The sequence below is a fragment of the Melospiza melodia genome, chromosome 2, assembly GCF_035770615.1.
Source record: "Melospiza melodia melodia isolate bMelMel2 chromosome 2, bMelMel2.pri, whole genome shotgun sequence".
In the NCBI taxonomy this organism is placed as follows: domain Eukaryota; kingdom Metazoa; phylum Chordata; class Aves; order Passeriformes; family Passerellidae; genus Melospiza; species Melospiza melodia.
This window is the reverse complement of record NC_086195.1, coordinates 5448600-5471974: the sequence shown is the minus strand read 5'-3', so window position 1 is coordinate 5471974 and position 23375 is coordinate 5448600. Positions and strand designations below refer to the sequence as shown.

Genomic DNA, 23375 nt, shown 5'->3' with positions numbered 1-23375 from the left:
CCTTTGCTAAGGGTTTATGGCAAGCTTTGCAGATCCCACAGTGCTGCCTGGTGTTTCTCAGCTAATTAAAGAGCGTGCTGAATTTTTATCTGCCCCTTTCCGTAGCCATGCCATCCAGGGCCACCCGATACCCCTGTGCAGGTTGGGTTACACAGCTGCGGCCCCGATGCCGCGCGCAGCGGCCGGCTGGAAACCCTCCCCGAGCAGAGAGGCTCAGCAAACCCTGAGCTTGATAATGAAGGAGGAAAACAGCTTTGCTTTTAACTATGACTTCCCAGGAAGAGGTGAGTGAAGATTTGGGAGCATGTGATAGCCTCTGGATAAGTGAAATGTCAGTGTTTGGCTTGCATGTAATTTGGTTCGCAATGCAGTTTTGTTTCCTGATGGGCAAATTATGCACCAGCTCGAAGGCTTTTTTGGTTTTAATATTTAACAATCATGCTGACAGATTCTCTACAAAGTTTAATTTATGTTCAATGAAATGTAGGTGAAATTTTACCAAACGAAAGAAATAGATGAAATGAAAGAAATAATGAAATAAATCTTTATTGCTGAATGGTGAAAAAATACTCCAGGGTATTTTCCATTATAAATATAATGTCACATATAAAACATGGATTCTTTGCCTAAAATGTGTCACTGTAAGCATTTTCTTGGACTGACTCTGCAAACATGCTGCTTTTACAGCTTACCAGCTCCACTGTCTTTAAAAAACCTGGACCTATTTCACATCACTCGGAGATCAAAAATCTCATTCTTTTTGCCATTGTTCAGAACCACAGTCAGAAATTAGCATTTTGAATCTATTTGCCCCAAATTCTCGTGTAGCTAACTTTCTTTTTTTCCCCTGTATAGTAAGCCATCAAAAGTTTACTGGAGTAAAATTGCCCTGAACGAGGATCCTGTCAGGTGCTGTGCTGCTGTCCTATGCATTTTAGTCTTTCTCTTGTTTTCTATTGCAATTATAGCACAGGGGATGGAATCACAGCCCCAGTGTGAGTTATTAAAAATAGCTCTGGTGCTTTGACAAATCTAAACAAAAATTAACCTGAGTCTGTGGAAGGGGCCAAGAGCGGGCCTGTTAGCTAAAGGAGCGAGAAGTAAGAAGAAGAAGCTGAACCAAGGAGATCGAGAGAAGAAAGATAAGATATGCAACTGCAACTGGAGGGGAAACAACTGGAGGGGAAACAACTGGAAAGTGTATCAGCCATTTTCACTAATAAAGTGTTGCCAACGGTTGTGAACGGTTGAAAACGGTGCTAACGGTTGACAACTGTTGGAACCGTTGGCAACACTTTATTAGTGAAAATGGCTGATACACTTTCCAGTTGTTCCCCCTCCAGTTGCAGAATGCTCTTATCTTTCTTCTCTCCATCTCCTTGGTTCAGCTTCTTCTTCTTCTTGCTTCTCGCTCCTTTAGCTAACAGGCCCGCTGTCAGCCCCTTCCACAATTACATGAGTCGTTTGCTGGTAAATTAATTATAATTGCTTCTCTCATGAAAATTAGGTACAATGTATTGTTAGTGTCCAGCTCTGAGGTCCCCAGCACAGGAAGGACATGGACCTTGCTGGAGTGAACCCAGAGGAGGCCAGAAAGATTCTCAGAGGGCTGGAGCACCTCTGCTGTGAGGAGAGGCTGAGAGAGTTGGCGTTGCTCATCCTGGAGAAGTGAAGGCTCCAGACAGATCTTCTTGTGGCCTTCCAGTACTCAAAGGGGGCTGCAAGAAGGTTTAGATGAGATGTTAGGAAGAAACTCTGTGAGTATGGTGAGGCCCTGGAAACAGGGTGTCCAGAGAATTTCTGGGTGCCCCTGTGTCCCTGGAAGGGTCCAAGGCCAGGTTGGACAGGGCCTGGAGCAGCCTGAGATAATGGAAGGTGTCCCTGCCCGTGGCAGAGGATGGATAAACTTTAAGGTCTTTACAGCCCAAACTATTCTGCGACTCTCTGACAACATTATAATGATTGTTTTCTTTCTTTTCTTCTTTTTTTTTCTTCTCCTGTTGAGCCAGGTTCAAGAGACAAATCCCACTACTGGAAGTCTTGAAGTCATCTCCGTTACAGAAGATGAACCGCCAGTACCGCAAATTCAGTTTACCTTCAAAAGATTCTTCTTCATACCACAAGCAAGAGTGGACCCAAGTGCAGATGGATCTGGTAGGGACAATCCAGAGCCCTCTGACCTTTGCAATCCCAGTGGCCAAGCTGTGCTTGCCCACCCAGAGCAAGCAATCACACCAAGGAGGAGGAAACACGAGTTCCCTGCCCCAGGTGTGAGGTTTGCCAGCTCAGTGATGTGATGACACCTTGTGTCCACTTGCACACACAAGCATTTTTCACAGCCAGATTGTTCACACAGAAGGAAACATTTCCCCTCTCTTTCCGGACACATTTTTGAATGGTTTGTTTGAAATTTTGCCAGCCTGGAAATTGGTCCATTAAAAAACCTGAATATAGAATGCAGCAGCCCTGGAGGATTAGCATGTCTGTTTGCTGCTTCCCATTGGTTCCAAAATAACCACGGGTTTCAACAGAGACAGGCTGAGCTTCCAGAATGAAAATAGAGCAATTTAATTTTCCAGTCCATTAGCTGCTACAGCTGTCTAAGATTTTTGGCATACCAGACACCAACTCCATTGCCAAAACCAGTTACTCAGCTGCTCCTGAGAGTCTTGGGAAGCTGGGATTTACCTAGAGAGTCTCTTGGAGACACTCCTTATCCTTGACTGATTGCATCTGCCAATCTCAATTATAAAGCCTGAGGAATGGGGAAATGAAAAGCTGTAAGAACTAAAATTAAAGACAAGGTTCTGTCAGTTCCTGTGTGCACTCATGACCCCGTTGTGTTTGCTATTTCCCCACAGCTTGCCCTTTGTATATCACAATACATTTGAAACAAGTGAATCACTTATTATTTTCAGCAGAATCTCTTGTTATCTTCCAGACTGGCAATATCACTAAGCAGAGGTCAGCTCGGGAGGTCAGTGGTTGGTAAACAGATCCAGCTCATGAAATGTATTCTGCAATAACTACTAATGTATATTTAAACTTTAGATGCAGCTTTTTGTACTTGAAAACTCAAGACTCAGCCTTGAACCATCACTCAGTTCTCTTCTTGCATCTATAGCAAAACTTTGAACAAATCACTTTTTCACAGTTTTTGAGACTAGGTAGAGGATCCTGCTTTTTTTTTTTTTTTTTTTTTTTTTTTTGCAAATTTCACTTTCAATAATTTTCAGTTAACCTTGCTCCAAGTCCAAAGGGCCAGTGAATTTCCTCCTTCTTGTCTTGAACTTCTATTTATGAGCTGCACAGACAGAAGAGGTCTGGTTTTCATTTTTACCCCAGGACTCAAGTTTTCAGCAGAGGTGCTCATATGCTTGAAAAGCTCCCAGTGTGAGGTAGCCCATGAAAATGAGAATTTGGAGCTCTCATTGCTGATGGCATTGAGGACAGGCCAGGTGCTCTGCAGGGGCACAACTCAGACCCTCCCAAAGCAAATGCTCAAGGGATGTCTGAGAGCAGCAGCAGCCCCAAAGCTCTTGGAACCTTCTCATTATTGCCTGAATGAGCAAATCTAAATCCCTTCAGGTGAGGGCAGCTCATGAAGCATACCCAGGAGCTGGTGATGACATCTAGTTTAATGTTGGATAAATCTTTTGATTGCCAGCTCAGCTGGTTTAACCTCACAGAAGCTTTCTCTCTGTCTGTTTTCCAGGAGATATTGAACCACCTTCAATGTGCCATGCTCTTGTCTCCCTAAAATACTTCCCATACATCTGTGGTTTATTCCTTGCAGTAATCCTAGCAGTTGCCATTGGCCTGGGTGGTGAGTACCATTAGTTATTTATTAAGTTCTCACTTAGCCATTCAAATGCTTAATTTTTCATGAGCCTTTTACTGAGAATGGAATTAAACTGCTACTGTGGCTTGTTTGTGGAAGTAAAAAATCTTGTTGAGGTGATGGCTTTAAATTTTATTTACATGTAAGGAAAAAATAGGTCTGGCACTCCTGGGAAGATTGGTGTAATATTTACAACACTGGGGAACCTGCAGCTTCAGGAAAACTTTCTCCAGTGAAATTTTGTCAGCTCCCCTCAGGCAATGAGCTGAGTTTAGAAAATGGGGATAAAAAGGCTCCTGTGGGTAGCCCACACCATATTTTTGTCTTGTAATTCACTTCTCCAAGTTTGCTTCCAAAGAATTAAAGAACATTCCCCTATCAAAACCAACTTCTACAAAGGAATAGAAAATGCAGAATGAGTTTAGTTGTGGCAGGGAAGTGTGTACACCTGCCCAGGTGCAGGGCTTGTTGTGTCTCCTCACCTGGAATAGGGAGCAGCTTGTGGGAGGCTGAGGCATCCCCCTGGGGAGAGAAATCACTGGATGTGTTCTCCAAGGGTCTCCCTAATTCCCTGCTCAGGGTCTGAGGCACCAGGCAGGAACTCACCCTCGAGTGAAACTCAAACTGTGCAGAGGGAGCTGGGAGGGAGGCAGCACACACAGCAGGGCTGACTCCTCCTACGAGTCATTACTAATAAATGAATTTTAGCAACACCACGCAGCAACCTCCAGGCTGGATTTCAAAAGTTCCTGGAGTACAGATGTCAGAACCCAGGAAATCCCTCTGGCTGCCCTGGAGGGCTCGAGCCCCTGCATAGGGGCCACAGAGACCTCGGCACAGAGCCCAAGCCCCCTGTGCCTTTGATTTAGCCCTTGGAAAAAACAATTACCAACCTTTATATGAAGAATTACAAGCCACAACAGTTTAAATAGAATGATAGTGAATTTATCATGGGGTGGAAAATAGATTTTTGGGGTTTTTAGAATGGGGGTTCAGGAGGCAAGATGGAGGGAACTGGGTGTGTCCAGCCTTTCTCCTTCTTCTTCTTGGCCTCCATCTTCTGCTGTGATGTTGGCACTTTGGGATTGGTTTAGAGTAGGATCTCACTGTTTAACATAGGTGATAGGTATTGGAAAGTAATTGTAAATATTGTACATGTAGTTTTTAGTATAAAAAGGTAACAGCGCCCCAGGGGCAGGCAGAGTGCCTCTGTCGGTGCTGCTGAGCAGACCTCAGCTGGACAGGGGAAAGAATTTTATAGATAAGGAACAATAAACAACCTTGAGACTGAGAAATGAAGAGCTCTGACTCCTTCTTTGAGTGCCAGGCTGGGAAAAGAGACTTTCTAACACATCTTGGGGTCACTCTGAGCAGCTAGAGATCCCAAGATACAGGAGCTGTCTTTTCCTTAGCAAGACTGAAATCTGGACAGATAATGGAATGCAGAAGTGTTAAATTAAAATCCAAGTGTGTTTTAATTGCCCTGTGTTCTTTTTTCCTTTCAGTCCAGTACAACTGCATTGGGAAGTTTCGCTGTCGCTCGTCCTTTAAGTGTATCCAGAAATCAGCCAGGTGCAATGGTGTCTTCAACTGTAAAGAAGGGGAGGATGAGTACAGATGTGGTAATTTAATTTTGATTATAAATCCCTCCTACCTCCTCCTGTAGAACTGGCAAGTAATCAAGGAATGCTTGTTGTAAAGAGTTTGGGTGAGACAAGAAAGACAGAGACCAATGGAATATCTAAATCACCACTTCAGAGGAACAATCTGAGTACTGATTTGCAGTTTATGAGAAATCAAACTGCTTTTTAGATAAATGTGATGATTGCTGAATATTGTTACTGCCATTTTTGATAATTTTCTCCATTAGAAGCCCAGATGCTTTTTGACTGCTCACATTTCCTCTGCCTGAAAGGCGTAACCCCACTGCCTTATGAATGAATACAGAATACACTGAATTCACTGGCACACCATTGTGTTGTGTCAGTTTTGAAAGATGCAAAATCCTGGTATTATCTTAAAGGATGTGGGAATGGGAGAAATCAGGCTTTTGTGCATTTGGTGCTGCAGAATTTGCTGTGTCATCTGTGAAGTGTGTAACTTATTTCTGAGTTTCTCACTGTGGTGGTTTTGGAAATCACAGGGATGTTTTAAATGGTACTTCCCTGTTCTGTGCTATGGAAGGTGATTGTGATGCTCACAGCCCCTGGAGGGAAAGAACACTAATTTTAATAAACAGAATAAGTGGGTTTTAGCTCAGTGCACTTGTAATCCTGGCTCCTGTACCTACAGCTAAGGAGGCAGCACAGCTTTCCATCTGTGCAATAGGAGGAACAACAAGAACCACAAGGTTTTGGCCCCAGCTAACCCTGCACAATGTGTTCAGCATTTGGAGAGTTTTCCCCAGGAAGGCTCAAGGTTTCAGAGGAGCCAGGAAATGCCTCTGCTTTTCCTGTCTGCCTTTGCAATTCCATAGCACTGGAATCTGGGCACATGTGGGAGACCCCTGTTCAGCAGTGACCACATGCATGGCCCTCCTTCTCCCTCATATATGTGCCCTTTCCCAGGTCCAGGACAGCTGGGCACACTTGCATCCTCTCTGGCACAGGAGCTGCTCACCACCTTCATCCCTTACCATGGTTTTCCTCAGGGCAAAGCACCTGCAGCTTCAGCTCAGTGCAATCAGCAAGACTTGCTTAAAGCTCACGGCAGGGCCAGGCAGCCTCCACCTCCTCCTGTATTAGAGCTGGCATTCCCATCAGCAAAGACTTTTCCCCCTAGCTGTCCCAGTTCAGAGTACCTTATTTCCCTTCTTTAATGGAAGGGGGGAACAAATAAAAAGCACAGAAAAATTCTGTCAAAGAATCCAAATGATGCAAAAGATGAGTAGTGGCTCGGTGAGCCAGAAAGCACAGACACCACAGCGGTGTGGTGTGCCCGTTGTGTGCCTGATGTTCATCTCCACAGCTCACTGAGACTTTTCTTGTCCTGAATCCCAAAGTCAGGCTGAGTGGGAAGAGGGCAGTGCTGCAGGTGTTCGCCCTGGGCTCCTGGCGCACCGTCTGCTCCGACGACTGGAGGGCAGAGTATGGCAACAGCACCTGCAAGCACCTGGGCTTCTCAAGGTAGGGACGCCACTGCCAGCAGCTTCATCTGGCATTTTGAACAAGCTCTGAGGTTTCTAATGAAACCTTGCATTGGTTTGTGCCTTAAAAATGACTTAACAATCCGCCTTTGTGAGTCACATGGTTGAGGAGATTTGAGATGATGTACTTGTAGATGGCAAATACCTTTTATTACTGCTATAAATCCTGCAGGATGGCTAAAGAGAATGGCTCGGCTAAATCTTGCCTGTGAGATGCAGGTGCCCAAATCCTGTTTCTCACTCGAGTGGCCTGTCAGAGAGGCACTAATGTTTGTGGAGATGCACAAAACTCTACAACTTTGTGAAGGTTGTAAAGCCTTTATGTTTATTATGTTTATTACAGCACTGGCCACATGTGGGTATCATTCTCTTAAAATGACATGCATACTTCTGGAGACTTCAGGTCTCTTTTTATCCTCTTCTCAAATACATGTGAATACAATTTCACAATAAGTTCATACATATTAATTTTTAGGAATTTCATGTGACATTTGCCGCTAGTTCTTCTTTATCAGAAAGCAATTCTTAGGTTGACCTGCTCTCACAGCAGTTTCTGTCTCTCTTTATCACTTTCTGTCTCCCCCCACCTTATCTCTGTCTTTCACTGAAACAGTTTCTCTGAGCCTAGGCTTTTTGCAGTCAGGCTAAATAGCTATGTTTGCAAACTACAGATTTAACTCAAAGATGTACATTTCACCTAAATCAAAATGGATTTCTACTCTGGAGAATTTCTACTTTGTCTCACTAAAAACATATGAGCATTTCCCACTTCTTTTACTTCCCCTATAGGTAAATTGTGTACACAATTCATGTCATGACATCTGATGGGCTTTAAGGTCCACCTCATAATTAGACAAGAACATGGCAAGACAGTTCTTGCTGGTTTGGTCCCATTCCTGTAAAAGCACCATTTCTTTCACAAACTTTCATAAAACTGAGAAAGATTTGAAGTTGTGATTTGGCACGATACTCTGTTATTTCTTACCATGGCATCATTCTAATTTCTCTTATAGTTAGCAGTATAAAGCTTCTTTGAATAAATTCTTGCTGCCTTTAGGATAAAATACATCTCAATTTTTCAACAAAGAAGAGAAAAAAAAATTATTCATCCTCCCTGCTGCAAAACATAACTCTAGAAAAAGGAAACAATGAGCTTGTAAGGGGCTCAGGAAATGTGCCAGCCACTTACAATGAAAAGCTTCATTGTAATATTACAATTAAAATCTATTTTCTCTGCCAGTTAAATACATCTCAGCACATGTGGCTTCCACATATGATTATGTCAAAAATACATGCACATGGTAAGGAGCATAGGGGGAGGAAATAATTACTTTTATCGAATGCCAGGATCTGATTATTGTGGTTTTCATTAGCAGAACTGGTGAATTATTTAAGCAGATTGCTGCAGTGCTGTCTGGGCAAGCTGTGTTTATGGTTTATTTGCAGTTATGTGAGTTCAGGTTACCTGCCCGTGGATGCAGTTGAGAAACAGTTCCAAAGACATTTCGTGTCCCTCGGCCAGTGGCTCTCAGCTGATCAAGTGACATCCCTGCACAATGCCACCAACCTCAGGTATGCCTCAGCTGCTTCTGGAAGGCATCAAGCAATAGAAGGGGAATTATTGATAGTTTGGGATTGTTGCTGTTTTTTCAGGCATGTAGCACTTTGTAAGTGTTGGGTGGTGTTACACACGTAAGACTGAGGTTCAGCTTGCTGGAATATAAACTAAGAGTCTGATCCAGGACTCATTAAAATCAGCAAAGGCTTTCAAATGAGCTGTTTAAAATGACTGTTTGTCCCATTATGCCATTTTCACAAATGGATAGGCACCAGGCGCTTCTGTTTTTCCATTATGAAGCAGTTTGTTTCAGTTTGCAGATCCTTACATGTTTCCCAGTGGGTTTATGAACCCTTTATGCTCCATTTACTCCTCCTGACAAATGCTGGTTTTTTTAGTTACCTTCCAGTGAGAAGGGAGCAATGAATACAAGGAGACTTCAGATCTTCCACTCTGGTGGAAGAGTGAAGCCTTCCTCAGTAGGGCAGCATGTGGTCCTGATGGTGGCAAAGCTCCCAACTTCAGAATTCCAGTTAAAAGCCCTGATTAGATTGGATGAATTCATGCCTTTGTACCTCTTTCAATATATGAGTTACTTATTTTGTGTGCACAGGAAAATGACATAATATTGCAAAAACCCAATATATTTGTGAATTGGGACTAATGATGCATTGTCTTCTCATCTCAGGGAGGAATGCACTTCTGGCAATGTGATCATCTTAAAGTGTTTGGGTAAGAATCACAAAAAAATGAAAATAAAAGCAGAAACTATCCTTCTTTATCCACTGCATGGCAAGAGTTGGGAGAAGCTGTGTACTCAGGGCATGCTATACTATCAGCTTATCACACCAAAGAACAATTGTACTTTTTATGTAAAATTTGAAAGAATTTCAGAAAGTGAAAATAGGCTGGGAGGGCAGATTGGGAGCATCAGATAGCAGGAGCATTTCAGTGAGAATCTCAGTAGGAAGTGTGTATTTAAGGACTGTGTGTTGAGTCCATGGACTCACATTCTAATTCCAAATTTTGGCATCTTGGCAGGAAAAGCGAAATTCTGCCTTAATGGAATTTTCATCCCACACCGCTCCATGCCACCTAGTTCTCACATTGGGACACAAAAAAAATCAAAATACAACAGCAAAATCACCATGAGGGGAGAGGAAATGCTTGAGCCTGCCTGTGTGGGACCTTGAGGATGAAGGAGAGCAGAGCAGGGGGGTTCTACAGTTCAGCTGTGTGGTGTTTGCTGGGTTTCCAGGACAAAGGAGGAATTGAGAATCTGACCCCATGTTCTTAGAGGGCTAATTCAAAGTTTTATGTTTATATTATATTATATTATATTATATTATATTATATTATATTATATTATATTATATTATATTATATTATATTATATTATATTATATTATATTATATTATATTATATTATACTAAAACTATACTAAAGAATAGAGAAAGAATACAGACAGAAGGCTTAACAAGAATAATTATGAAAAACTCATGACTGACTCCTCAGAGTCTGACACAGCTGATGGTGATTGATCATTAAGTAAAAAAAAAATCACAGGAAAACAATCAAACAACAACCAGTTGGGAAACAATGTCCAGACCACATTCCAAAGCAGCAAAACACAGGGGTAGCAAATGAGATAATATTGTTTTTTCTCTGAGGTTTCTCATCTTCCCTGGAGAAGAAATCCTGGTGAAAGGATTTTTCAGAAAATATGACAGTGCCACAGCTGAGCACTGCATCTGCAGGGAAGGGAGAGACATGGACCCCAGAAACCCCAGACCATGAGTGACCTGCAGGGATGGGAGGGAGAAGGAGAAACCCTTGGGATGTGGCCAGGGGGATGAGGTGGGGATGCTCCAGTGCAGAGACCTCCCACCCTCAGCAAGGCTGGGATGAAGTTTATTAAGTCTAAGTGCTGAGTTTGACATTTTGGCCACAAAAATCCCCTACAATGTTACAAGCTGGGGACGGCGTGTCTGGACAGTGTTCAGGTGGAAATGGACCTGGGGGTGCTGGTCGACAGCCAGCTGAATATGAATGAGCCAGCAGTGTGCCGTGGTGGCCAAGAAGGCCAATGGCATCCTGGCCTGCGTTGGGAACTGTGTGGCCAGCAGGAGCAGGGAGCTCATCCTTCCCCTGCACCGGGCACTGGTGAGACCACACCTCGAGTGCTGTGTCCAGTTCTGGCCCCTCAGTTTGGGAAGGATTTCCAGATGTTTGAGAGTGTCCAGAGGAGGCAACAAGGCTGGTGAGGGGCTTGGAACACAAGCCCTGTGAGGAACATTTGAAGGAGCTGGGGTTGTTTAGGCTGGAGAAGAGGAGGCTCAGAGGTGACCTTGTTGCTGCCTACACCTTCCTGAAGGGAGGCTGCAGACAGGTGGGGTCGGTCTCTTCTGTCACTATAGGACATGAAAGAACACAAGCTCACACTGCTGTTCTCAAGGTGAAGAAAATATTGTAGTTTTATTTCTGACTCCAACATTTAAGGTTTTCCAAAAGTGACAGAGGATTGGAGGGTGACAGTGCCACCTCTCCAATGACACTGGTCAACTCAACAGTCCATCAACTTTCTCCTCCTCCATAAAGAAATGCAAACAACGAGTTATTTACAGAAAGTGTGTGAGAAAGTTCACTACAAGAATGTCAACATCAGAAGGCCTAGAAAATCTTAAAAAACCAGGGTGACACTCTTCCACCAGGCAGCACTGACAGAACAAGAGACAGTCTCAAGCTACGGCAGGGAAGGTACAGGTTGTATATTAAGAAAAAATTTTTCACCAAAAGAATAATAAAGTACTGGAATGCTCTTCCCAAGGAGGTGAATCACCATCTCTGGCCATGGCACTTGGTGCTATGGTCTGGTTGAGGTGATAGGGCATAGGGTGGACTCGATGATCTCAGAGGTCTCTTCCAACCTCATTATTCTGTGATTCTGAGATTCTGAGAGGGGCTGAATGTGACCCAAGCCAGGGCTGTGTTTCCTCTCTGCACTGTTTCCTTTGCTCCCTGGCAGCGTGTGGCACTCGGGCCAGCTACGGGCCGCGCATCGTGGGAGGCAACGCGTCGTCACCGCGGCAGTGGCCGTGGCAGGTCAGCCTGCAGTTCCAGGGCCACCACCTGTGCGGGGGCTCCGTCATCACCCCCCTCTGGATCCTCACAGCCGCCCACTGCGTCTACGAGTGAGTGCCCAAACCCCCTGCCCAAACCCCCCTGCCCAAACCCCCTGCTCGGGGGACACTCGGCCTGCTCTTCAAAATAACCCGCAGGAGACGCTGCCTCATCCGTGGGTGATGCCGTGGGGGTTTGTCTTTTATGGTTTTCATGTGTTTGTAATCCTGTAATTCTTCAGTGTGTAGCTCTAAACTCCACTAGTGGAGTATTAAGTATTTAGGATTAGTATTAAATGTTAGCTGCTGCTTCCCCATTTTGGTCAGATAACACAATTCTTGTCCAGGCCTGGAGATCAAGGACACCTCACTGTCTTGAGCCCCAAGAAATGTAAACAAAAGTGAGGTGGGGGAGAGCAAACTTGGAGTAAATTACTTCATTACCTGAAGCTGTAATTGGAATATTAATCCCTGTGAGAAATGGTACTCACTTCCAAAATTTTAAAAGCTTTATTAAAACCATTTCAAAAATACAACAGAAGATTAAATAGAGAAAATATTACGGGGCAAGGAGCACAGGATTTTTCCCACCCGTGCTCATCTACACAACGGAGGTTTTGCCTTTTAACCCTTTAGCCCCTCCCAAAGTTCTGTCCATTGACTCCTTCTTTGCTGTCCAGTGGTGGAGTTTGCTTGCTCAAATCTTGATTGGAGGTCAGATGTTGCTATAGTAACAAGCCAACCCTCCCAAATGTCCCAAACCCAGGCCACCCCATAATAACAACACAAGGGGGGTAAAACAAAACTATACATCTATAAAACCTCTCTGAACTGAAAAGGCAAATACATGATATTTGCCTTTTAATTGTGAAAGTCAACCATCACATTGCTCATCTATTGCACTCCCAATGTGCAAATGGACGAAACTCATAAAAGTGTGAAAACTGTGACCCATTGTCCATTTTGGGTGTAGCCCCTTGGAGGGCTTTGTCTGCCCTAAATGTACCTGAAGGCCCTTCAATAAATATAACTGCTTTTTATTCCCTAATTCTATCTGACATCTGTTTTAAGGTAGTCCCCAAAAGGCATCAGAATATTTAAGCTGTTCCTCTCTTTTTGCATGAGTCTTTATTGAAAAAAGCTTCCCCAAGAAGTGATCTAAACTCAGGATCCCAGTTTCCAGATGTTCTGGCCACTCCCAGCTCCCTGGGAAACAATTTAAAACAAATTTAAGTTCTAGATTTTAGGTATCCCAACCTGCAATTTCTGTTAATTGCACGTACAGAATTTGTATTTGGCTTCTCTGATCCACTGGAGCTCCAAAATAAATTACAGGATTCTTTTCAAGTTGACAGGATCAATCAGTGATTATTAGTCAATTGTGCTGTGCTTTGTGCCCTTTGCCACTTACCCACTGCTCCTTTCTATGCAGCTGAAGACGTCTTCAGGTGGGAAATAGATGCTAAATAGTTATTTAAACTCTGTGTAATTACAAACATATTTATAATGAGCTGCCTGGTTTTGCAGTCCTGTTTGATGCTAATAGCACAGGAGCACCTCTTGCTCTTACAAACTCCTGACCACTTTCCCTAAAGACATTTAGACAGCTAAAATGGGATTTGTCTGCCCACTATTTAAGCATCTACAACATGGATGTCTTTTTCTGAGTAAGTTCTTGTAGGATGGTTTTATACCCAGTAGAGAGAAGTGATGGATAGACAAACCCCACTCTTAGTTCCTTTTTAGAGCCTTGTGTTGTCATAAAAATAATTACTTAGGAATGCAGCATTTTTCAACCTTTGTCCTTGACTTTGTCACCCCATCCCAGGTGGTTGTGGTGTGTTTGAAGGGTGATGGGGATGGAGGTGGCAACACATCCCCCATCCCTGGAGCCTTTTCCCAGGGGAGTGAGGCCAAAAGCAGAGGAGCTGCTCTTGCTGGAGGCTGAAGGATGTGCCAGCTCATGAACTGGGGCAGAAACACCTTCCAGAAGGGAAGCTTCTCCTTGAAAGCGCCTTGACACAGGTGCTGCTGAGGCCTGGCTGAGTGCAGGTGTGCCAGGCAGCAGCTGTGGGGTGTCACAAGAGCACACACAGCTGGGCTGATGGAAAACTCTCAGATATTTCTAGTAAGATCCATATAATTGCCCTGATAATTGCCAGTGACCCAGTGTCTTATAAGATTAGTCACCCAGTGTCTTACTAAGATTAGTTTTACATTTTAAAAAATTAGATGCAAAACATGGCCATTATTAATAGAGAGGTAAGCCAGCACAGCAGACTGGAGTTATTTGCCTGTTATATTTATAAGCTCAGGGGACAATTAGAGAAACCTGAGGGTTTTCCTGGAGGTCTGACCTTCTCTTCTACCTCTTTGTTCCAGCCTGTACCTGCCGAGCTCCTGGAGTGTCCAGGTTGGTTTTGTGACCCAGCAGGACACCCAGGCTCACCCACACTCAGTGGAAAAAATCATTTACCATCGGAATTACAAACCCAAGACCATGGGGAATGACATAGCACTGATGAAACTGGCAGCACCTCTTGCTCTCAATGGTAATTTATCTCTGTGAGCTTTCACTTGGCTTTTCCACCTCCCCAGCTAAAGCATCCCTGTTCACACAGCACCAGCAGAAACCCCCCAGCCTCAGTGTGAGCATCTCCTCTGTGCTCCATGTCCAGGCATGGACAGCAACAACGTGCTGCAAAATGTTCCCAGTGTGCTCTGGTATTGATTTACTGCAGCCATTTATTAATAGGCAAACATTAACTTTATTCTTTCTAAACATTCTTCCTATCTAAAATAAACACCCTGCCTCATTCTGCTGGAGGTCACAGAGATTTTTATCATGTCCTTTCCATGACTATTGGGGGATCCAGAAGTGTCCAAAGCTGAAAATCAAGCTTGAATTTCAAAGAGAAGGGAAAGCAATTTGAATATAATGATGATTTAAATGGAAACTACTTTTATATTCTTGATTTGATGCTACCTGCAGTTGATAAAATGAGTTTAAATAATATGTAATAATATTGTATGAATTGAAATACCTGCCAATACCTCCTAATCACTGTGAGCTGGCTGCAAAGAGAAGCTGGTGCTCTTTAACACATCTAGGCAGTCATTTTCTTAATCAATTCTCTTGTAATGGTTTAAAATTTCACTTGTAATGAAAATTAATCTTGATTTTGTTCTGTTTTGTCTCATATTTGTGCTGATTTCTTCTGCTAATGAATAGCTCTAGGAATAAGGAATATTAAGGGTTATTTAAGGAATAAGGAATAGTAGGAGGGAATAGTAAGGAATAGTAGTGGCTCTGCACCTGAGCACAATCCCACTGTGTCCCAAGCTGGGATCACTGCACTCTGCAGAACAGAACCCTTGGGATCTGCCCAGTCATATTTTGTATTTTCCCTCCCTTTTCTCAGCACCCATTTGTCCCTGCAAGCATCAAGCTCCGATTTTATCCCATAGAATTCCACGTCCCAGAGCACAGAGGCACCAAAACTCTGTGAGCTGATGGGTGGGAAGAAAAGAATCCAAGAATATTTTTACCCTCTCAGGGATGTGCACACCCAGCTCCTTGTCTGACCCCAGCAGCCCCAGGACCTCTGATCTGCCCTTCTTTTTGCTCATTCTTCAATTTATTGACCTGCTGATTCCTCCTTGTGTTGCTTCACACCCAAAACTCACTCGGGCTACAGTGGGTGTTGTCTCAAACCCTCAGTGTTGCCCACAAGACGAAAAAACCTCAGAAAACTGCCAGGCTATTTATGTGGGCAGTGGGTGGTGTTCATCACAAGTTCATTGCAAGCCAAATCTTTAAGCATTTCTGAGACATTTAAACTTTTTTTGCTAAATTTTGATTCTTTTCTCTCTCCCTTTTTTTTTTCTTTTTTTTTTTTTTTTTTTTTCATAAATAGGTCACATTGAACCGATCTGTCTGCCTAATTTTGGTGAACATTTCCCAGCAGGGAAAATGTGTTGGGTATCAGGATGGGGAGCAACTGTGGAAGGAGGTATTTTAAATTGCCTGCTGATGATTTCACTACATGTACACATCTTACATGCAGTGAATACAGGATTTGGTTGGGGCACTGTTTAACACTAAATTTTCTGGAATATCTGGAGGGGGAAAGAAGACGTGTTACTAAATTTTATGCACAAACTGTACTGCAAAAGTGTTGTGCAAGTTCTTATCACAAGGAATGGATGGGCATCCTCTGAAACAGTTGAAAATTACACATATAAAATGTGCCCAGTGTTGTACTCAGCCCCAGTCAAACAGGCTGTGCCCTTTAAAACTCCAAGCATAAGAAACACAGCATGAATGCAAGAATTAACCATCCCTTTTTTTTAGAGAAAGGATATGTTTATTTTAAGGCAGGCTAGGTGATGTAGAAATTGGATAAAACAAAATCAAAAAGAAAAGGGATTTTTTTTTTCCCCATGACTCATGGGTCATGTTAATCAATAATAAGAACTGAACCACCTTCACGTGAAAATGGGTGAATTGTCACCCATTAATTGTTTTTTATCACTCTTCATTCATGTCACTGAACGTGTTCCTGTTCAGAGAACAAGAACAGAACATTACCTGACCCACAGATAACAGCCAAAGGTGGGGAGAAAATGAAAGCAAGGTTTGCCACATAAAAAAAAACAGCCCTGAATTGACAATAGGCAGTGTGCAAATACTCCCATTTGTAGAAAGGATCTGTTCAGGCTGTGAATGAAATAAAATAAATATTTATAAAGTAAATCAGATGTTTGCAGATGATTTGTTGACTAACAGAACAGGCGATAAACTCAGAACAGGTTTTGGCACCAGAATTGAACGCAATGTGCAACAAGCTTTTTGGTTTATTAGTGTCATTAATTGTCTAGTTTGAAGTGGAAATACATAATGTCCAGATTTTATTGTTATTTTATACACTGTGATAATCCCCATCTCTGCAGAGTGGATAATTGCTGTGTTCTGTAAATGATGAGACACCAAGTTGCCTTACATTTCCATTTAACCATGTTTCTTTCATCCTTCCTTGCCAATTCTTTGTATATAAAACATTCTCTGTTTATAAATGGAGATTATTTTCAAGGACAGGAAGTTTTTTACTGTTTTTTTTCTCTGTTTTTTTAACAGGTGACACATCTGACACCATGAATTATGCAGGTGTTCCTCTGATTTCCAATGCAATTTGCAATCACAGAGATGTCTATGGTGGGATCATAACTTCTTCAATGCTTTGTGCTGGTTTCCTGAAGGGAGGGGTGGACACCTGCCAGGTATGGAAGTTTCCAAACTGCAACTGTGCTCATTGGAAATGGAAAAACATGAGTGATAAGTTATCAGAAGGCACTCCCAGGCTTTTCTTGGGCAAACATTTGGGTTTGTGCCATTTATTCTGCTCACCACAATTATCAATCCCTGACCGTGTGCATTCACACGCTACAATTTCCTTTTTATACTTCTTCTCTGGACCTTATCTGATACTTCTGAAGCCAAATTTGCTTAAGACATATTTTGCTGCATGTGCTGCAGCACGGTGCCATCCTTTCTCTGCCTTGGCTGTGACCCCTGCTCTGCACTGAATTGCACTTCCCTGCACTGTGAGCAGCCCCAGAGACCTGCAAGGTGCAGAAAGCCCATGGAGAAAAGCAGCCAGATAGGGCTGGGGAGGAATTCCTAGCGGAAGATGTCCCTGTTCCAAGCAGGAGGCTTGGATCTACTTCAACGTCCCTTCCAATCCAAACCTGTCTATGATTCTGTGAACTTCGTGTTTCCAGATTTGCTCCATCCCAATCACACAGGGGACAAAAAAAGCAAAGGGAGAGGGTGCCTAGATGTGCATTTCATCTCTTTTTTGCACACAACACCCTCAAAAAGGCATTTGGAACCAGGAGAGCTGCCCAAAGGCAGCGTGCTCAGCACACAGCTCCACGTGACAGCAGGAGCCCTGCTCACCAGTGGGAATGCTTGTTCCAAATTCCCTTTTTTCCAGTTCTTGTGCTGGCTCTGATTCTTGTAGGGCAGGAGACTGCCCCAGCAAAGAAGAAATGGGAAGTTTCCAGTACTTAGATGTGAGTCCATTGAGCTGAATCTGTGTAGCAAAGTGCCTGGGAAGGGTTGGAAAAGCAGGCAGGAGTGGGCAGGGGAGGAAGTCAGATGTGAGCTTGGTGTTGCAACCTTGGGCTAAGCTCAGCTCAATAGCCAGGAGCCAAGGAAAGAAAAGTATGGTCTCCTACGTGTCTCAAAAGTCTCCAAGCTCTGCTGTAATGTGCTTTTCCCAGGATCCACAACAAAGCAGAAACAAGAGATTTTGAATTACTGTCTGTCTCTCCCCTACCTCCCCAAACAGACAATTCCCTCCTTTTCTGGGACACTGACATTTGTCTTAACTCTTTTTTTCCCTCAGGGAGACAGTGGGGGCCCTTTAGCATGTGAAGATATGAGTGTCTGGAAGCTGGTGGGCACCACCAGCTTTGGAGTGGGCTGTGCAGAGAAGAACAAGCCAGGGGTCTACAGCAGAACCACCTCCTTCCTGGACTGGATCCACGAGCAGATGGAGGTCTGGGCTTGCTCTGGTTGTCACTTCTGCTTGTCACTTTGTGCCACACAGGGGGGTTTGGCCTGTATTCGTCAGAGCTGAGCTGTGTTGTATGGACATTGAAATTGGAGGGGGTGTTTGGGGCTGGGGCAGAGCAGGGTGCTGGGGTTTGGTGAGGGCTGGGGTAGAGAGCAGAGGAGAGGACAACACATCCACAGGGGTGGGAATCACAGGGAAAGGGGGCTGGAGCAGGACAGGGAGCAGGAAGGAGTGGAAGGGCTGAGTCAGGAGATGGGGGCAAGGAAAAAGATCCTTGGGGAATGTAGTGTGTACAGTTCTGGCGGCCCCAAAATAGGAAGGGCATGGGAATGTTGGAGCAAGTCCAGAGAAGGGACACAACACTGATAGGAGGACTGGAGCACCTCACAAAGAGGCTGGGAAAGCTGTGACTGTTCAGCATGGGGAAGAGAAGGTTGTGTGGAGACCTCAGAGCACCTTGCAGAGTCTGAAGGGGCTGCAGGGAAGCTGGAGAAGGACTCTTTGTCAGGAGTTGCAGTGACAGGACAAGGAGTGATGGGTATGAACAGAAAGAGGGGAAATTGAGGTTAGACAGGAAGAAATTCTTAATTGTGAGGGTGGTGAGGTCCTGAGGTAATGGATGTCCCATCCCTGGCAGTGTCCAAGGCCAGGTTAGATAAGGCCTGGAGCAGCCTGGATGGCAGGAGATGTCCCTGCCCATGGCAGGAGAGCTTGGGATGAGCTGATTTTAGAGGTGCCTTCCAACCCTTAACATTCTGTGATTCTCTGACTTGGTTTGAAGCCCTGGGGCTGCCACAGAGGAGCCTGGGGAGTGGAAGCTGAGTGGGCCAAGGAGGGAACGCGGTGTTGGCTGGAAGGAGAGCAGAGACAGGGAAGTGAGGGGACACTGCAGCCACCTTCAGCTGACCCAAGGGTGGCCCAGTGACAGGAGAGCAGCTCTGCTGCTGCCAGCACCTCCCCAGGGCTGCAGAGAGGAGCTGGGTTCAGTCAGCTGAGCTCAGACAGGCACTGTGTGTGCTCCTGCTGGTACTCCAGGCAGGGCTGCATTGCCTGGGCAGGGTCATCCAGAGCTATTTCAGGGATCCCAGGCTGTCCTGCCAGGCTCACAGGTGTTCCTGCAGAAGGCAAGGATGTGCAGCTCACCCTGGGTTGTATCCCCATCCCCATGAGGATGGCTCAGGTTGTACCAAGGGCACTCAGACATTTCAAGTGGCACTAGACAGGGTGTGGTATTTTCTGAGAAATGATGAATCTGACTCCATGCTCTTAGAAGGCTAATTTATTATTTTTTGTTACTATATTAGATTAAGGAATACTATACTAAACTGTACTAAAGAATACAGAAAGGATACAGACAGAAGGCTGAAAGATATTAATGAAAACTTGTGACTTCAGAGTCGGACACAGCTTGGCTGTCATTGGCTGTGACTGTGTTCACAGGGGTCTGAGGATGAGGGAAGAGATGAGGATCTGACTCCATGTTTCAGAAGGCTGATTTATTATTTTATGATATATGTTATTTTAAAACTATACTAAAAGAATAGAAGAAAGGATTTCATCAGAAGGCTGGCTAAGAATAGAAAAGGAATGATAACAAAGGCTTGTGTCTCGGACTCTCTGTCCTAGCCAGCTGGGCTGTGATTGGCCATTGATTAGAAACAACCAACATGGGCCAATCACAGATGCGCCTGTTGCATTCCACAGCAGCATATAATCATTGTTTACATTTTGTTCCTGAGGCCTCACAGCTTCTCAGGAGGAAAAATCCTAAAGAAGAATCCTAAATAAAATATTTTTCATAAAAGGTGTCTGTGACAATTGGCCAATAAGTAAAAACAATTCACATGTTGGGTAAACAATCTCCAGCCACATTCCAAAGCAGCAAAACACAGGAGAAGCAAATCAGATAATTATTGTTTTCCTTTTTCTCTGAGGCTTCTCAGCTTCCCAGGAGAGAAATCCTGGGCAAGGGGATTTTTCCAGAAAATATGACAGTGACAGACAGGGCAAGTGCAAGGCAGGAGAACCCTCCTCCAGTGCCCTGGGAGGGTTCTGGACAGGCAGAGAGCTGTGCACAGGCTTTTCATGGTGATTTTCCTGTCTTTGTGGCAAAGCCACAGAGTGTGCATCCCTTTGTGCTGCAGCCTTGCCCTGGCAGGCAGAGCTGCTGCTCCCACACCCAGCCTGGGGGGATGACATGGGAATAATGCAGGGATAGCAATGGTGCCATTCCAGCAGCAGCAACCCAGCAATGCAGGCACCTGCTGAAACCACCCCACTTCCTCCTCAAACCAAACTGCCAATACCAAACATTCACAGACAAGCAAATGCCCAAAATAAGGTGATGTGTGCAATTTCAGCTCAGCCCACCTCTGAGTGCTGGATGACACACACTGTTTTCACAACTTGTATTGCACATGATGATTTGTGCTATCACAAGCCTATCTGTCACTCAAAGAAAACAGGAAACCAGAATAATTCTGAGTCTTCAAAACCTGTAATATTACGTGATTTTATTCCCCCTGAATATATCACTGTGATTTATTTGCATACACAAACATTTCAGTTTAAGAGCTCATATCACATGAAATCAAGATCTCCATTATAAAGCAATCAAAGGAGAAAAGAAGTACAGAAAAATTCTTTGTTGAGCCAAGTACCGAAATATTGGAATTTTTCAGAGGGACATCCTTCAGATGCAAGTTTATCCCCTTTGAAAGGATTTTCAGGTGCAGCATGGAAACTCGGACACTTTTTAATGGACTCTGAAGCAAAACTAAAGAAATTAGAACTAGTGTGCCTTTGGAAGTGGGGCCAAGGGAATGGCTTGTACCTGGCACAACTGTACCGGGGCACAGCCCAGATCAAACTGGAGCAGAGAAGCTTTGAGGTGACCTAATTGCAGCCTTGCAGTGCCTGAAAGATGGAGAGAGACTTTGACAAGGCTTCAAACCAACAGAGAGAAGGTTTAAATTAGATGTTAGGAATAAATTCTTCCTTGTGAGGGTGGGCAGGCCCTGGCACAGAGTGCCCAGAGCAGCTGTGGCTGCCCCTGGATCCCTGGCAGTGCCCAAGGCCAGGTTGGACACTGGGGCTTGGAGCAGCCTGGGACAGTGGAAGGTGTCCCTGCCATGGCAGGGGGTTTGGAATGGGATGATCTTTAACGTCTCTTCCCACCCAAGCCATTCCATGTTTCTATGATCCCATGGGCAGGACCAGCTCCAGAGCCCCTCAGTCCCCTTGGAGACCTGAGTGCAGTGGGAAAACCCTTCCAGAGCTCAATGAGTGCCAACACCAGCATTTAGAAATGATGCATCAATGTTTTTCTTTCCCCCAGAGAGAAGAGCTGCAGACCCGAGGGAGTGGCTCCGTTCTGGGCTCCTGAAAACCCACAGCACACTCCAGCCCTGCAGAAGGACCCAGCCCACTCTTGTGGTCACCTGCTCTGAGCTCTGGACCTTCACAGAGCACCTTTCACCGTTTCTTTTTGTTACTGGCAACTGCACATGATGCAAACTGTTGCACATTCAGCCTGGTTTGGGTGCAAGAGGCAGATGGATGATCAGCATGTGTGTTTACTGTCAGCTACAGATTTTACACAGAGAGAAAAAGCTAAGATTGATAACCCTGAATGCTGTCACAATAAAGTTTTGCAGAAAAAGACTAGAATAACTATAGATCAGGTTGCTCACTGTTATTTTAGTACTTACCTTCCAAGAACCAGACTACAAAAATATCTTTTTTCCTGAAAGCATTCCTGTAGGTCCACAAGAGGTCTGTGCTCTGTTGCACAGGCAGCAGCAGCTTCCTTTGGATCCAAAAGCAAACAGGGAGCAGAAGGTTGGCACGTTTGAGAAGTATGTTCAACTCTTAGAAAAAAGAATCTCTGAACTCAAATGTTTTATCATGTTGCTGTGAACAAAGTTCATAAAAATCAAATTCTTCTGTGTTTTCCTGCAGTAAACATGAAATGAGCAACTTGACTGGAAAGTTCTGAGATTACTGAATTTAAATGGAAGAGGAGTTTCTTTATGCCCTCTTTCCCTCCTTTTCTCTGCTAATGGGACAATACAGATCCCACACCCTCTGTGCCTCTTGGTGACATCAGTGTGTGGATGGACTGATGCCAGCCAGACAAAGGACAAAATATCTGAAATGCTGCTGTGGTTTCTTGATTTCCATTTTAATACAACAGTCTCAGCTATTTTTAGGCTGGAGAATGCCTGATTGTTTGACACTTGCCCTTTGTAAAACTCCCAGGGTGAAATTTATCCATTTCAGAATTGATCGCTGGGGATGGCGTGGGCTGAATAATGCATAATATTGTCAGAGCTTTCCAATATCAGCCAAAATTGATCTTATCATCTGACCAGGTGATGGTGATCTGCTTGAGATGTGGTTTTGGATGCAGTCTGTGTGCTTCTTAATCAGTATTTGCATCACCACTGCTGCAAGAAAGCGCCGGCAGAATCAAAACTGGATTTTTGCTGCAATGTCAAAGCTGAGAGAAAACAGCAAACCCACATGGACTGCCGGCCTCCACCTTGATATCACAGGATGCTGCTCCAAAACCTTTCACCCTGACTGAAGAAACTGCAGTGCAATGGAAATGCAGTGCACTTCCCAAACCTGCATGTTGTTAAAAAGAAGAGGGAATCGTTATTGCAAAGCTGACACCAACACTGGAATTAATTTCAACTGACAGAAGCATGACAGAACTACAACAAAGTATGTTGAACCCTTGTGTAGCTGAGACATTTTCAGAAGAGTTTTAATGTTTATTGCTTGTTATCATGACATTTTCACAGCCCAACATGGCTGATATTTTAGTATTATCAGCAGTCTGGTGATGAGGGTGCTGCTCTTGGAGCTGACAGTGTAGTTATTTCATATTTCTGAAAGGGGCCCTGAAAATTCCTTTTGAACTCTTCTGTTTCTATAAAAAGGCTGTATGATATGTATCCATTGTCGTTTGCTTTTGTATTAAAGAGAAATCCAGTGTAAAATGTGGAAAGCTACTGAAATCTTCCCAACCAGAAGCCACACTGACCCCCCGATCAATGACAATTACTTATGGGTAGACCCAGCCCAGTGAGCCTGCAAATCTTCCCTCATTCTTCCTTCTGATTT

General features: G+C 44.1%; 1 protein-coding gene across 1 annotated transcript; it reads left to right on the top strand.

Moving 5' to 3' along the window:
- Nucleotides 1–266: 266 nt before the first annotated feature.
- Nucleotides 267–21630, top strand: TMPRSS3 (transmembrane serine protease 3). Its single transcript, XM_063179526.1, has 13 exons — nt 267–284; nt 2010–2154; nt 3716–3826; nt 5347–5463; nt 6843–6966; nt 8433–8558; nt 9233–9276; nt 11571–11736; nt 14047–14216; nt 15582–15677; nt 16802–16944; nt 18075–18227; nt 21583–21630. The coding sequence occupies exons 1-13, from the start codon at nt 267–269 to the stop codon at nt 21628–21630; spliced, it is 1461 nt and encodes a 486-aa protein (XP_063035596.1).
- The last annotated feature ends 1745 nt before the right edge of the window (nt 21631–23375 follow it).